The 16,970-nt window shown below is 37.9% G+C and overlaps 1 protein-coding gene across 11 annotated transcripts in view; it reads left to right on the top strand.

Annotated features, from left to right (window-relative positions):
- Nucleotides 1-16,970, top strand: part of trim37 (tripartite motif containing 37) — a 102,954-nt gene that overhangs the window by 11,847 nt on the left and 74,137 nt on the right. For all 11 annotated transcript variants that reach the window (XR_011883104.1, XR_011883103.1, XR_011883105.1 and 8 more), the window contains exons 4-12: nucleotides 29-69; nucleotides 2,813-2,929; nucleotides 4,191-4,278; nucleotides 5,219-5,341; nucleotides 7,131-7,254; nucleotides 8,818-8,885; nucleotides 9,432-9,556; nucleotides 11,091-11,141; nucleotides 16,636-16,717. Coding sequence is in view for 8 of the 11 variants with exons in the window: in XM_072242807.1 (XP_072098908.1) it covers nucleotides 29-69; nucleotides 2,813-2,929; nucleotides 4,191-4,278; nucleotides 5,219-5,341; nucleotides 7,131-7,254; nucleotides 8,818-8,885; nucleotides 9,432-9,556; nucleotides 11,091-11,141; nucleotides 16,636-16,717 (819 nt within the window). In the remaining 3 variants the exon portion in view is untranslated. The remainder of the gene's footprint in view (nucleotides 1-28; nucleotides 70-2,812; nucleotides 2,930-4,190; nucleotides 4,279-5,218; nucleotides 5,342-7,130; nucleotides 7,255-8,817; nucleotides 8,886-9,431; nucleotides 9,557-11,090; nucleotides 11,142-16,635; nucleotides 16,718-16,970) is intronic.

Genomic DNA, 16,970 nt, shown 5'->3' with positions numbered 1-16,970 from the left:
TTTTACAAATGCTTCTTTGTCTTCACAGCGTTGGTTAACAGAACAGAGAGCCCAGTGCCCGCATTGCAGGTAAGAGCACATCAAAGGCAAGTCGGGGTTTATACAAAGCTGGAAACTAGGTTAAGATGTTTAAACAACCTGTGTAATGCTGCTTTATGTGAGCCTTTTTTGTTCTAATGCAGAAACCTTGTGGGAAGGCTGTTTAACAAGATAAGAGCCCATAGTATTACAGGAAAGATATTGGCAGGGATAGAAGTTTATCTGACTGGCAGGACGCAGAGTAGAAATTTTTTAAAAACTTTTGCTGGTTGGTTGCCAGTGACTAATAGTATTCTGCAGGTGTTGGGACCACTTCTTTTCATGTTATATGTCATTGATTTGGATGATGGAATTGATGTCTTTGTGGCCTAGTTTGCAGACAATGTGAAGATTGAAATGACAGTGTTGAAGAAGCAGGAAGTCTGTAGAAGAGGTTGGACAGGTTGGGAGAATGGGCAAAGAAGTGGCAGATGGAATGCGGTGCAGGGAAGTATATGGTCATGCATTTTGGTAGAAGAGTCTAATTAGAGGGGAGTGAATGTGAAATTCATTGCCACAGATAGCTGTGGAGGCCAGGTCATTGGGTGTATTTTAAGCAGAGGTTGATGGGTTTTTTATTAGTCAGAATGTCAAAAGTTATGGGGAGAAGGCAGGAGGATGGGGTTGAGAGGGACAATAAATCTGCCATGATGAAATTGTGGAGCAGTCTCAATGGCCCAGATGGTCTAATTCTGCTCCTGGGAACTTGTGGTTTAATGGGAACCTGTCGATAAATGTGTGTGAGTAACATTTTTTTTTCTTTGTTTTGAAATTACAAATATTTTCCTCTGTGCTCTAATCTAACAAAACCAGAAAATGGAAGTTCTCAGATGGTCAGGCAGTGGTGGAAAGTGCAAGCGTCATTGTTTTGCTGGCCTTTCTTTAGAACTCTAGTTTATACTTCCACCACAGCATTTTCGATAGTAAATTTCTACTTACAAGGTTCCATTAATTACTGAAGACTAAGGGGAATGAAGCAAAATTGTTCAAATTTTTAAATATTGGTGTGTATCTAAAGTCGAACTGTTCTAGGTGTTTGCAGGTATGGGAATGAAAATATGGTGAAAGTAATTATTTGTGTCTTTTATATCATTACAGTTAAAAGGTTAAAAATCATCAGCTTGGCTCTCTCAAATTAAGTTCCAGATTAATTTTACACAGATTTGGAATTATTGCTTAGTTGCCAGGTTGTCTGCTTTGGGGAAGAATGGTATTTGAATTCAAATACAAATGAAATGTGATTTGCTTGGAAAAATGTTTTGAGTGTTTTAAATTTGGTAATTAGATTACACTTTTCAAATAATTCTGTTTGATTTTGGGCTTTCAAAGAGATTGTTTGAAAATTTACAGTGTTGCAGTTTAGGATAACTTTATCTCTGAGTCTGCAGCATAATTTTAACAATGTTGTATTGCCTCTTTCTATCAAATATCAGAGCAGAATTTCAGTGCTGGGTGTTTAATAAATGATATTTATGTGCAAGTATAAGTAAAATATTCATAATTCCAAGTAGTGCAGGCAACTAAGAATTGGAGTTACTGAGTACTAAATACACTTCAGTTTAGTAAGAACTTTTATAGTACTGGTGTTATAAAATTTTTACTCAATCTAAGAAGGTGTCTTAATCTGCCAGTACCTGGAAGTGTTCTAGTTTTGTTTTTCCAGGTCTGGTCTTCCAAGGTAGACAGTTCTGTAGGTTGACAGGGTTTAAAAAGGCTTCTGTTGCTCCACATATTTTAATATTTTTACAGAATCAAACTGTCAAGTGAAAATGTTCTTAAGATGTTGAAAACTTTATACTTGTGCTGCCTATTTACTAATGGGGAAAGAAAAGGAGGTAGAGGGGATAATCCCTGGTAATTCATCTTAGTGTCATGCTTCTTTTGCCTATTTGAATATAATTCAGTAGTGCAGGATTTGTTGCACATAAATAGATGCATAAGTAAATGATTTGGGAATGGCTTAAATACTTAAAGTGGTTATTTTTGCCCATGACATTTGACCATTCAATCAATTGGAATTTCTGCATTCAGATTTATCTGCACTTTCAGTCTAGAATTGTTTTTTTTTAATTGCATTACAGCAGAGTGAATAACTGTTTGTGATCTTTAATGCTTTGTTCCACTCCCTCTTTGTTTTCAACTCTTCTGTCATGCTCTAACATAAGCTTGTGGTGGCACCTAGAACTTGGCATCTAAGAGAATTCTGTCCTCAGTATTGACTTTAATTTCTGTTGATTTTCTATTCCCACTTCTAGATCACCTAGATTCATTGCTGCTTGCTTGTCCCATTGCCATCTTTTAAGTAATTGAGTCTCTTTTGCCATCTACTCTCTTGCTGACATTTGTTTGTTCATTCCCCTATACCCCTTCTGTATCTTGCCTTTTTAACTTTTAACTTTTTAACTTTTCACATCTAGTTGAAAAGTCATTCAAGTAAATCACTAGGCTATCTCTCTCAACACAGCTGCAACCTGACCTGCAAGTATTTTTCTGGTTTTATTACAAACTGCCTCATCTTACTTGCTGTTGAAATCATCATTTATATGGAAGTAAGTGTAGAGCCTGCTTGGTCATGTTGGTACCTTCCTGGGAATGTCTGGAGTTGACAAAGGAAGACCATGTCCACCTTTTATGCACAATTTGTTGAGTGAATTATCTATTGTGGTCTTTCAATACTGTCTATGTGAACAGGTCAGTTATTATAGTTATGATTCTATGCCTGATTTTTGTGTAGGGCACCTCTTCAGCTACGGGAGCTTGTGAACTGCCGTTGGGCAGAGGAAGTCACACAACAACTGGACACTCTTCAGCTATCTAATCTCAATAAGCATGAAGAAAATGATAAAGACAAGTAAGTTTTTGCCACTATATTTAGGACTAAGGTCATGATCAAAATGTAGCCCTTTTGTTTTGAAAGGTTTTGTGCCATTGATGCAAATGTAAAAGTACTTGTTACAGAGCAACTCTGATTCAACTTCAGTCCATAACATGAATAACATGGCTGTTATTTATTACAACAGCTGTGGCTTGTTACCACCACTGTCAATTTTTGTGATTGATAAGGTGGAGGTGACTGACAGCAAACATACAGCTCTCAAAAATTTCCATTATGATAGACATTTATTATAAACTCTTGGGAGCACACTGTTTTGTTTAGTCATTTCAAAAGTAATTTATCACTTCCTGCCTCCTCCTCCCTCAATTTTTTCTGTTCTTCCCTCCATACATGTTTTTGACAACTAATCACTTGATCAGCTTTGACATTAACACCCTGTGCCTGAGAAGTGAAACTCACTAGAACACATTTAACAGGGTAAACTGACATTGAACTTTATAAAGTCTAGAGCTCAATTAGGCTTTAACTTTGTGTGTACAGTACAATGTTAAGACCATCTGTACAGAGATATGATTTGGGTATGAATTCTGCACTGCACAGAATGGTTTGTTTGGCCCATGAGGTCAATTTAATCTGCACATCTGCTTGCACATGATCTTTCCTGCAATCCCCTGCTTATGTGCCTGTCTAAATGTCTCTTAAACAGTGCCTCAGCCATTTCCCGGTAGTATGTTACAGGCACCAATCACTCTCTATTTAAATGTAAAAACACAACAGCGAGCTTCTCTCATTTCCTTGAAAGTTTACTCTGTCACTTTTTTAAAAAAATAAAAGTCCTGTTGTATTTGATATATCAGGGAGTGGTGATGGGAAGAAACTCTGGCTGTCTACCCCATTTATGCCTCAAATTTTTCTGTACTTAATCTGATCACCCTTCAGCCTCAGACACTCCACAGAAAACAATCCAAGTTTATCTAACCTCTCCATATGGCCTTTTAAGTCTCTTATTTCCAATAATGAGAAATAATTTGCCATTGTGAACTTTCTTGCAGAATCTTTGAGTGAGACCACAAATTTGACTAAATTTTAGAAAGCCTTAAGTTGCAGGTTCATGCTGATATATTGTGTGAATGGCCCGGTATGTCTTTCGTTTGGAATTACTGCAGAAACAGAAGGCATATTTTGATCTGGATTTATTTAATCCCTTGTTTCATAAAAACAACTTTACTCCAAAGTTGAGTCATTAGAATTTATTGTGAATTCAATTTTATTGCAGATGTGACAGTCATCATGAGAAATTAAGTGTATTCTGTTGGACTTGCAAGAAATGTATCTGCCATCAATGTGCACTTTGGGGAGGAACGGTAGGTACACCGGAGACTAATATTTCTACATTCACTTGGCCTGAAAATGTTTTATTAGGTTTGTAGCTGTAAACGATGTTAAGCTGTCATCCTAACTTCTAATGGCTTGTCCAACTACTGCAAGAAAACAAGGCTCTTTGATTAGTGTGCTGCTTTGAAATCAAGTAACCATTAGAGAAGTGTTTTTACTTGTACAGGATGTGCACTTTTAGTAGCAAGGTCAAAACTTAATACCTGTCTTAATGGGCTTTGAATGTGGTGATTCACTGACTTGTTGCGAAGTTACTCCCACAGCATGATTATTTAAGGAGTCCTGGATTTTGACACAGCAAGTACTAATAGAGCATTGATTCCTGAGGCACTCTGTTAAAGTTTGGCAATTTGAAAATGACCTGTTTTGTGCCTACTGTCTTTCCTACCTGTTAACCAGTCTTCTATTCTCAGACTTAGTTTGTTCTGTCAACTTGCGTGATACCTTATTGAATGCCTTGGGAATCCCAGATCCTGTTTCTACCATGCTTGAAGAAACAAATTAGATAAACAGGATTTCCTTTCCATTAAACCATGATGACTATGCCTAATTATCTTTTCTAAGTGGTGTTATCACTTGCTTAAGTGATTGTAGCATTTTCCTGACAGCTGTAGAACTGTGTATGCAAGATCATTGACAAACTGATGTAGTTTCAAGTCGCCTGCTCTGAAAGTAGCTGAAATTTCTCTTTGATAAGTAGATAGGAACTAAAAAATATCATTAGGTTTTTAATTCACCCACAGTGCTCCATTTATTTTCTTTGCCTTCAGCTATCTTGTAAATAAGAACACAAAAAAATTGTAGCAAGAGTTGCTCAGTCCTCTCCTTTGTACCTGAATTGTTCTCATAAATCATGGTTCATCATTTTCTTCTCTCCTTTGAAACAGTGATTGTCTGTTTTCACTGCAGCATGGAGGTCACACATTCAAGCCATTAGCTGAGGTTTATGATCAACATGTGACCAAGGTGAACGATGAAGTGGCAAAGTTGCGACGTCGACTGATGGAGCTGATAAGTTTAGTTCAAGAAGTGGTAAGGTGATAAAGGGGAAATGCTGATCCACCAAACTTGACCATATAACTCAAAGTTGTCTATGCTGATTCTACCTGTTCTGTGTTCCTATCGAGTCTATCCTTTTCTATATTTTTGTATGATAGTAGTTTTCAAATTGCAAGATCGAATTTGCACTGGACGTATAGGTGTGCTTCTAATTCAATTAGCCCAGTAAAGATCACCTGTGATTGCACCATGCAGCAAGATGTTTATTTCCCTTTCTTGCGCAGCATTCTAGAAGTTTTGACTGTGATGCAAAGTAATTTGTAACCTCTTTTTTTTTATATAAAAAAAAAACCTCCCTAGCCCTTGGATTTTTCCTAGTTGTAGTTTGGCGTCAATTCCCAGATCTGCAGATTCTCCTCTCTTTATGAGTCAATATTCCTGTTGTCCCACTATGCATTGTTTTCCCAGAACTAGATTTCTTCACTCAAACTTCACTTGGCATGCAATTTGTTGTTTTTGTTTGTAATTTCTGAAACTTGATGTTTCTTTGTATTCAATAGGTTATGAAAATGTTAATGCAGTATAATATCATACACTTGGTAGCATGCTATTAAATAAGGTTGTAGTCATCAGTGCTCTAAAATGGGCTTCAGCTAATTCTTTCAGTAGTAAGCAGGCATTTTAGACCAGTGAGAACTGGCATTCCCTAAATCTCTGCTCAGAGACTTAAAAGGCGAAGCAGTAACCCAGAATTTTCCTGGATGAGTTTTTGTATAGTGTGGGATTTTGGTATTGATGAATGGCAGTGGGAAGCAAGAAAGTGTTTACTTTTGGATCTTGAACGCTTTGTTCGAAAGAGTGAATATTTCTGTGCAGCCGTGTATGGCACTCAGTGGCTGAGACACCTGACCAGTCTTGAATTCGAAAGGCTTAAAAGAATGCAAAGAACTTTTATTATTTCCTTGTCCCTACAAACCAAGGAAGTACTGATGAATAGATGCTTTAATGTAGATGTGTGCAGTGGCCAGTGTCTTCTATGGTTTCTATAGACTAGAATAAGTAGTAACTAGCTAACATAATTCTGCTGATTTTTGGTTGATGATTGATAGTAAGAAAGTTGCCAGGGTCATTTTTAACTAGTTTATGGAACTTGTTGACATTTTTTAAACTGTGAAAACTGATGTCAATCTCATGGAGCTTAAATTGTAATTTTTTGGGGGGGGGGGGAGAAAGCATTACTGCTCAAACTATGGCTTGATATTTCTGTATTCTGAATGAAATAATATCCAGATTGTTTTCTTCATGAAGCTTTCTGCAGTGGAGACCATTGTGTCAGTGTAGTCTGGGTTTGCTTGGATAAAATCACCATAGGTTTTATCTTCTTGCATTGGATAATCGCTAATTGACTTGCATCTCTAACTTTTTATAATTTGAGAGCATAACTGTTTGATTAACTATAATGTCCAAATTATGATATCAGCAGATTTACAGATGTTCTGCAGTGAGTAATTATTGGAGATTTTCAATTTTTAAAAAAAAAGGTAATCAAGGCTAGGGACAATAAATTGTTACTAATAAATAGAATAGTTTTGTTTTTATGTATCTAAACACATTACATTATTGAATTTTCTGACAGAATGAAGTTGAGGTGAAGCTTGGTACTGAGATTAATTAAAGAAATAGAAGAACGGTAGGATGGAATTTGTGTGATGCATAAGTATTAGCTTGGTGTATTGCTATGCTGTGAGTTCCATGCAGTCTTTTTTTAAATGCAAGTTTTTGCATAATGGTGCAGATTTAATAATGTTTATTTTGTACCCAGGAGAGAAATGTGGAAGCAGTAAATAGTGCAAAAGATGAGCGCGTGAGAGAGATTAGGAATGCCGTGGAAATGATAACCGCAAGACTGGATACACACCTGAAAAATAAACTTTTCACACTAATGGGTATGCTATACATATTTAAGGCGAAATGTTAATTTCCAAAAAGAAAATATTTCTCTAGATATCCTCACTGTTCATAGAAAAGTTTAAAAGAGAGAAATGGCACAAGTTAATCAACAATGCTCTGTGTGGATTTAAGAGTATGTAGGGCCTGACTAACATGAATTTTTATTTTGAGCCATGTCTTTAAGTTGATGCCTTGCATACCAAATGTAAGGGGGCATTTGCTGAAGTTTCTTGGGCAAATTAACCAAGAAAGTAAAAACAAATGGGATCCAAGCAAAAGTTTAAACTTGGCTTAAAAATGTTTTGATCAAGAAAGGCAACAGGTTATATTAGATTAGTTTTAGTGGTATATAGTAGGAGTCCGCAGGGTACAGAATTGAGGCCTATGCTTTGTGCAATTATACATCTGCATTATTTTAATTTTTTATCACGGACGTTTGACAATGATACCAAATTGGTAGTGTAGTTGATAATGAACAAGAAGATGCCAGTGGACTAGTTAGGATAAGTGCCTCAGTGGTGAGTTCACACTTCTTTTATTTATATATATATATATATAAAAAAAAGCCGTGCCCCCACCTTCTAACTCTTGACTCCTCATCCTGATGAAGGGTCAGCCCAAAGCATCGACCACAAGCGCTTCCATAGACGCTGCCTGACCTGTTGAGTTCCTCCGGCATTTTGTGTGTGTAGCGCAAAATAATGGGGCTGTTCTTTTAAAAACAATGGCATTAGTTGAGCCTTGACTGGAGTACTGTGTACAGTACTAGTTACTAAGTTACTGGGAGAATGTTGTAGCACTGGAGCTCTGTAGATGTTGTCATGAACGGAGAACTTGTAATTATGTGGAACAATAAAGACAGAGAGGTAACCGAGTTATATATAATTGAGTCTTGGGGTGAACAGGAATGATCTTTTTCCTCTATCAGTGGGCAGAGTTACCTTAATTTCTTTTCCATTCAATAAGTAGTGGAGATTTGGATTAAGTAGCGAATATAAGCTATCATTGCATTTTTTTTTTTAAAAAGTGCCTGTCTAAATGCTCGATGAACCAAAGCCCAAAAATGAGATTAATCTGGTCCACTTTTGTGTATTTTTGATTCTGAACATTTGAAGCTATGCAACACCAGCCAATGGGCTATTTTCTGACTTGCCTCATATTCCTATGATCATCTGTCAAGAAGGTGGATCTCAACACTGCAAATGCCCCTTTAGGGGATTTCTTTATTTATTATTTATAAATAGGCCCTTTGGGCTACGCTGTCCAGCAACTCTCAGCCCCAATTTAACCTTAATTTAATCATAGGGCTGGTATAGATTGATCCAGGTGCATCTGTAGATGTTATTGGTATGGCATAGACACTGAAGCCATATCTGAAAGCATACTATGTTGGCACCAGAATTTGTGATGACATTTGTGGGCTGCCACCAGCACATAATCAATTTGTGTTAATTGTCAATGCAAATGATACATTTCACTGTATGTTTCGATGCACGTGATTGATAAATAAATCTAAGTGTATAAATCTCTCAACATGACTTTTAAATCTTTTTTCCTAGGTCAGAAGAGATCGCTGACCCAGGAAACTGAGCTGCTTGAGTCACTGTTACAAGAAGTAGAGCATCAGGTAAACCAGAAGTGGAAGTAAAATAATAAAACTTACTTGGATTGCTAAAGTTGGAATTGACAGTTCTCCAAGAGCTCGTGATAGATTAACCTCCTCAATTTATTTCAGAAAAAAGTGATATAAAAACTAACCGTTGCAGTGGCTTGGTTGACACGTCAAATGAGTAGTGCATGACTAAACCATTGCCTGTCAGAAATGTGATTTCTTTCCTGGATTATAATGAGTTTGCTGATATAGCCTTGATATTGCTAAAGTTGTTGGTTTAAAATCTAATGGTGAAAGTATGAATGAGGGCAGCAGTGTCCTTGGCTATAATTGTGTAATAGGTTGATGGCGCAATCTGGGTTCTCTTCTGAAGGATGGCTATTTGGGTAAGGCGCTAAGGGGATGGACAGTGCCTGTGAGATAATTTCCCAGCAACTTCAAAGAAAGACAGTGCAAACAAAGAGGTTCAAAACTTGAACATTTTACGTTGCTTTACTCAGGTGATACTTGTAAGACTATTTCCGAAGTGACACCTGCCCTGAATAATTTTGTTTCCTGCAGCTGCGATCCTGCAGTAAAAGTGAACTAATTGTGAAGAGTCAAAAAATCCTGTTGATGTTTCAGCAAGTGCATCGTAAACCCATGGCTTCCTTTGTCACTACACCTGTCCCACCAGATTTCACCAGGTACTACAATACTACAAGGGCAGTAAGACAATTTGTAATAAATGTGCAGATAATGCAGCTGTTTGTTGGACTTGTGTGAAGAAAAGGAGTATGTATCATTTTGAACTTGGGCAACATACTGATAATAGAAGATTAGATATTTATCTCTGAAGCAGTTTTTGTTTGCAGACGTTCAGTACGCTCTGGTTTGTATTTTTTCCATCCCTGCTCATTCTCCAAAGTTTAACACAAGTTCTTGCCTTCCACTTTTCAGATATATGTAGGTATATAGATTCCGATGCTTTATTTCATTAGTTATAGTTCAATTGTTTTCTGCAAGATTAGGTTTGGTGTCTATGGGATATGATGTGGAGAAGTGGGGGAAGAAAAATTTTTTTTCTCATAATTGTTTAATTGTTTCTCATCTTGCAGTGTGGAAATACTGAGTTTTGAAGAATATGGAATTTTTTCTCTCCCAACCTAGTTATTTTTTTGTGTATTAATTCTATTGAAAAGTCTACGGTCTTGCTTTGTGTAAGAAATGCTGTGACCTTACTGGATGATGTTCAATGGAAGGTGCCATTTTCTCTCACGAAGAGTTGAGATGGACTTGTACCCCATCTAGTGGTTACATTAAGTTGTAGATGAGAATAAAGATTGCCTGCATTTTTCAATGAGGATTCCTGATGTTTCAAGTAGAACAATATAGCCCTGATTGGAAGGAAAGCGGAAGTCTCTGATACCAGATCTGCTTTCACTTTGTTCATATTTTCTTATGGATGATTGGTCGTTTCGGAAACTTGTACCTGAGTTGGGCAGGAGCTATGTTTAAACGTTGACTTAAAGCTGGGGTATGCTGTGAGACACTTTATTCAATTTTCTAGTCTCTGAGACGACGACGAATGCAAAGCACATGCTGATGCATAACGTGAATGCATTTCCATTTTTTAAATTTGATTCATTTTTCTGCTCCCAATTTCCTTTTCTACCAAATATTTTATTTTTGGCTCCAATAAATTCTTGCTTTGATATTTGGACAACTGAGATAGGGATGAAGAGCAAAGCAATTTAAGTGTTCTGTCCTTGGGTGCCTTACCGATGCTGGCCCCCTAGGCCTGAGTCGATGTTGTAGTAGTAGTAGTAGTAGTAATCCTTGGGTGGTGTTCCCATCAATCTGCCCCTCCATTTGCAAATAAAGCAGCACAGCAAACTTGGTGAAATTGGGGAGCTATGTAAATAATTTGTTAGCTGTGATGTTGGATACACCTTTGAAATTCTATCTATTACCTTCAAGAATATTGTGATTTATTAATACATTACTAATCATGTTGATTCCCATGTCTTATTAAGACGTCTCTAAATATGTATATTGTGTATATAAATACATTCAAGTATAAAAGCAAATGGCGTATTGATACAAGTTAATTTCAGAATAACATGGGAGTGCTGTTTTTATGTTATGCCTCTGAATGAGTGGATACAGATAGATTGAATATTTAATTGCAAATTTAATTACAATAAGGCTATTTTTAAATTTGGTTTCTTTTTTTAATAGTGAGTTGGTTCCTGCCTATGACTTCAGCACATTTGTCCTATCAAATTTCAGGTAATATTAAACAATTCCTTTAACAATTTGTCAACATTGTGGCACTTGTTGGTTTTATCAGTAGTAAGTGAATGGTACCATCTCTTTATTGCATTTGCCAGCATATTTTGCACTAGAACTTGGTTGATGTAGTAAATTGTTTAAGGAATATGTTAACAGGTCACTGAGCAGCTCCTTAATCAACCTAAATAAAGAATTGTTACTGAGGCAAGAAGTCCATACCAAATGAGTAGGTTAGGAATTCTGTCTAAAATGAGCACAAAAGGTAAAAGTAAGTTACAAGGAAAGATGGGACTGAGGGAAAGAAACTTAGTTTAAAGTCAAGCAACAATGCTGATAACAGTGCATCACACATCCCATGAACTTAATGCATTCTATGCATGGTTTGAATAGAAGGGGATTATAGCATCACCACCCATCCTGTAGACATAAGACCAATCTTCCAGAGAGTGAACCTGTGGCAAGCATCTGGGTCAGATGGTATCTATCACTATGTCCTTAGATTCTGTACAGATCAGCTAATGGGAGTTTTTGCAGATGTTTTTAACACTGCCTGCTTCAATCTAAGATGCCCATCTGCTTTAAGAAGACCACTATCAACCTGGTACCTCAGAAAAGCACAGTAATCTGCCTCAATGACTGTCGTCCAGGGAAGGGGTTCTTAATCCTTTTTATGCCATGGAAGCAAGGGGCCCATGGATCCCGGGTTGGGAACTCCTGGTCTAGAGGCTCTGAGAGTCTGGTCATGGTACACTTGACCTCCCGTCCACTGCAATTTTCGTACAGCCAAACCAGGTCTATGGCAGATAACATAACCCAGGCACTACACTAATCTCTGGAACATCTGGTCAGTAAAAATCATCTATGTTAGATTAGTCAAACGATAATTAATTAATGGCTCAGTCTGTCTGAGTAGACAATGGATGCGCTCAGTTTTCTGGGGCGCAGACCTAGGTGATGAATGTGGAGCTCCTGGGCTGTCCAGACATCAAGATCCCCCTCTTGGCCTCATAGATGTGGTCCAAAGGAATGCAAAGCAGTACATTTGGCATCAGTTTGGCTGCAGGAGCTGCCTGGAGATGACGTGATATGTCATCCAACCGCCTCAGGGGCTCCACTCTGGATTTGTGTAGGGTTTACTCCTTAGCCTTCTCTTCTCCCGAAGATACCCACAAGGCAGTGGGATCCTTAACCCTGTATAGGGGCCCATACCGGGTACTGTCAGCCGGAGCCAGCTAAGCCCGGGACTCGTGTAGGGCAGGGTCGTCACGCCCTGTAGTAGTGATATATGGAGCCAGTACCCACTACCCCTACAGCTTGGCTATCAATAGTATAATTCCAAACATACTAACAAACTCATAGACTGTGCACTCCTCCCTCTGCACCTGAATCCTGGAATTTCTTACCAGCTGGTCGCAGCAACAGCTCTGCCATGATTATTCTCAACACTGATGCCTCAAACGGCTGCATACTCGGCTCCTTACTCTACAGACTATACATCTGCAATTGTGGCTAGTTTCTGTTCTAACTCCATCTGTATGTTTGTAGGTGATACCATTGTAGTGGGCCGCATGTCAAATAACGATACGTTCATAGTAAATTTTATTATCAAAGTACATATGTTACCATATACAACCCCAAGATGCATTTTCTTGTGGGCAGACTCAATAAATCTATGGAATAAAAACAATATCAAAATCAATGAAAGACCACCCAACTATGGTACTCAACCAGAATGCAGAAGACAACGAAGTTTGCAAATGCAAAAAGAAGAAACAGTATAAATAAATCAACACTCACAACATGCTGGAGGAACTCAGCAGGTCGGGCAGCATGCGTGGAAAAGATCAGTCAATGTTTCGGGCCGGAACCCTTTGTCAGGACTGAAGAGGGAAGGGGCAGAGGCCCTATAAAGAAGGTGGGGGGAGGGTGGGAAGGAGAAGGCTGGCAGGTTCCAGGTGAAAAACCAGTAAGGGGAAAGATAAAGGGGTGGAGGAGGGGAAGCAGGGAGGGGATAGGCAGGAAAGGTGAAGAAAGAATAGGGGAAAACACAATGCGTAGTAGAAGGAGGTGGAACCAAGAGGGAGATGGTAGCCAGCTTGGGGAGGGGGCAGAGTGACATAGGGCTAGGGGAAGGGAGGGGGAGGGAATCACCGGAAGTTGGAGAATTCTGTGTTCAGATCACAGAGGGGGAGCAGTGAGAGAGGGTCTCACTGAAGAATAAATAAATAAATCAGCAATAGATACTGAGAACTTGAGATGAAGAGGCCTTGAAAGTGAGTCCTTTGATTGTGGAAATATTTCAATGATCGGGCAAGTGGAGTTGAGTGAAGTTATCCTAGTTAGTTCAAGAGCCTGATGGTTGAGGTTCCTGAACCTGGTCATGTGACTCTTGAGGCTCTTGTACCACTTTCCTGATGGCAGCAGTGAGAAGCACTCCAGTGTGTGGTGAAAACTGCCCAGCAGATTATCAGCACCCAATTGCCCACCATTGAAAACATCTACCATAAACGCTGCCTGGGCAGGGCGAAAAGCATTATCAAGGATGCATCTCACCCTAACCATGGACTTCTTACTCTCCTCCCATCCGGTAGGCACTGCAGGAGCCTCCGCTCCTGCACCAGCAGGCACAGGAAGAGCTTCTTCCCTGAGGCTGTGACGCTGCTGAACCTCACATCACAGCGCTAAGCAGTATTGCACCCATATTGTACTGTCTCAGTACTTTAATATTTGTGTGCTGTAGCACTTTTTATTTGCAGTTATTTTGTAAGTAACACTATTCTTTGCATTTCTGGTCAGATGCTAACTGCATTTCACTGGCGTTGTATCTGTACTCGGCACAATGACAATAAAGTTGAATCGAATCGAATCTAATCTAAAAGAGAGCATGTCCTGGGTCAGAGGCCAGGAGGGGAATAGCCTGGTGACAATAACCTTTCCCTCAATGTCTTCAAAGCAAAAGAGCTGGTTATGACTTCAGGAAGTGTGGTGCACAAGCTCCTGTTTACATCAATGGTGCTGAGGTCGAGAGAGTTAAGAGCTTCAAGTTCTTAGGAGTAAACATCACCAATAGCTTGTCTTGTCCAATCGCATTTACACTACAGCTAAGAAAGCTCACCAGTGTCGTCTCTTCCTCAGAATTGGCATGTTCCCATTGACTCCAACCATAGAAAATGTTTATCTCCAGATGCATCACAGCTTGGTATGGCAACTGTTCTGTCAGTGACTGCAAGAAGTAGAATAGTGGACATAACTCAGTACATCACGGAAACTCGCCTACCTTTCTCACTGCCTCTGTATAGCAGCTAGCATAATCAAAGACCCATCCACCCTGGGCACTCTCTCTTCTCTCTTCTCCCATCAGGCAGAAAATGCAAAAGCCTGTAAACGTGTACCATCAGAGTCGAGGTCAGCTTCTGTCCCACTTTAATAAGACAATTAAAAGGTCTCCGAGTGTAATCAGTTGAACTTCTGACCTCACAATCTACCTTATGACCTTGTTGTTTATCTGCACTGCACCACCTTTAAATGTAAGACTTTGTTCTGTACTGTTATTTTACCTTGTACAACCTAATGCACTGTTGAACAGCAGACAAGTTTTTCACTGAACCTCAGTACATGTGACAATAATAAGCCAATTTATTAGAAAGTTCATTTTTTAAAAACAGAAACCGAGAGAATGATATTTCACAACTAAAAGTTGATTGTCAGAGTAATAATGTGCTTTAAGATTTTACGGTTTTAAAAATGTTAATTCTTGCACGGACCAGCCCTAATCTTCTGGTAAGTTTAACTGGTGATTTATCATTTATCTACCTTGAGATTAATTTTCTTGCAAGCATCCATAGTAGAACTGAGAAATACAAAAGACAATGAAAAACTATGCACAAAGAATGACAAACCACCAATGTGCAAAAGGACAAACTGCAAATAAAGAAATAAATAAATGTAATAGGGTAGAATGTCATAGTTGCAGAATTAAAATTGCTTTATTTAATTATCCCTACTATTCACAAGATGGATGATAAATTAGACACAAATTTAAAAAAAAATTGGATTTAATCTAATTGCCATTAAGAAAGTGTGGCTGCTGGAACTTTGAATGTTCAAGGGTATTTTACAGAAGAAAAAATGGCTAATAAGAAAAAGAAGATAAGATAAAGATGAGAGCAGTACTCTAGTGAAAAATAACCTTGGTTTGGCAGATAATTTTGCAGTATTAGAATTACTTTGAGTCATGGTAAGAAACAGCATGGTAAAAATAAAACCATAGAATATTGATAGAGGTAATTTATTGACAACCAAATAATAGCTGTAAAATGGGCACGGCATAAATCAGGAAATTAGGGGATTGTGTAACAGGGCTAATAGAGTAATCATGGTAGATTTTAATCTGCATATAGACTAGACAAGGTAAATTAGTGATAATGGTAGAGGGTGAATGCCTGGAATGCAAACAAAATGGCTTTCACAGTATGCTATAACAACCAAATAGGGAAAAATCTATTCATTCTCCTGCATTGGTCTTTAAGGGACCCACATTAACCTTAGCTTTCCTTTTTATGTGAATAGTCTAGGCTTTTGGAGACTTTGCAGTCATACAGTTCCTGCAACTTAAGCACTTCAAATGTTTTAGTACAGTCTCTTAAAGCATTTAAATAAATTTGGTAAATTTAAGTAAATATTCCTGTTCAGAATTTAATGGATTTTTCGTTTCCTGTGATTAATTTGATGTGCTAGTATTATGCATTTGTGTATTGGATGTCACATTATTTATTGTTTTAATAAATATACTAATGTAATTGTTGAACATACCCCAAGATGCATGTACATTGATTTGGATTGATGGTTTAATATTCGCTGTTTATAAATCCAAGCAGTAGAAAGGTATTGCCCATTTAGCAATGAATCATTATATGCACTTTTCTTTTACTCAAGTAAACTTGCAAAGAAACAATCCAGTTCTGTAGTGATAAACAATACCATTTGAATCTCAAAGTCCGAATTTGGATCCTGCCTCACTCTATGTAACTTGTAAGTTACTTGGTAGTGTATAGTTCTGAGAACCAAGTTGCTGGTAGATGTGTTCCCCTGTCTTAAAGCCTATTCCCTTGTTACTGTTGGCTGAACACATTAGTTTGGAAGTATAGCGGTTAAAGAATAAAATCTACAGCAATAGCATTATTGGAAACTTCGTGTCCATTTCTCTGTATTTCCTTCACTCCTGACCCATTTTTCCACATTTCCTTCACTCCTGACTTCATATTCACTTAAATGTTCAGAGTTTGAAATCAAGCTATTTTAAATATAGAAATTCTTTGAAGGGGAATGGTCATGTATTTTTGTTATCCAATTTTAATATGTGAGTACTTCATTATTATTGTCCTTTTTATTCCAAGAAATTATTAACATGTTTGAGTTTTTTGGATCTTTTTCTGAATGTAACACTTGTATCCTGGTTTCAAAATTATGTAAATATTTTTGTTTTGAAAAGCACTTTACGTCAGCGTGCAGACCCTGTATACAGCCCTCCTCTGCAAGTATCGGGACTCTGTTGGAGACTGAAAGTTTATCCAGTGAGTTTTAAAACTGTATTTGTATTATCAGTGGATGCTGGAGGTGAAGCCTTTGTTAGAATAACTGCTGTTTGATGAACTTTCAACACAGGATCATTTTGTTGCATTGAGCTTTGTGATTTGAATGAAATATGACTGGATTCAACAACCTCACAACTTTGTTAACATCGCTCAAATCCTTGAGTGGTATCAACTGATTAGAAATTTCAGTAGTTCTATCAAATTTGATTTGCTCATGGATAATTTTCTAGAG

Source organism: Mobula birostris, chromosome 25 (genome assembly GCF_030028105.1).
Source record: "Mobula birostris isolate sMobBir1 chromosome 25, sMobBir1.hap1, whole genome shotgun sequence".
Lineage (NCBI taxonomy): Eukaryota > Metazoa > Chordata > Chondrichthyes > Myliobatiformes > Myliobatidae > Mobula > Mobula birostris.
This window is presented reverse-complemented; position numbering and strand designations above follow the sequence as displayed.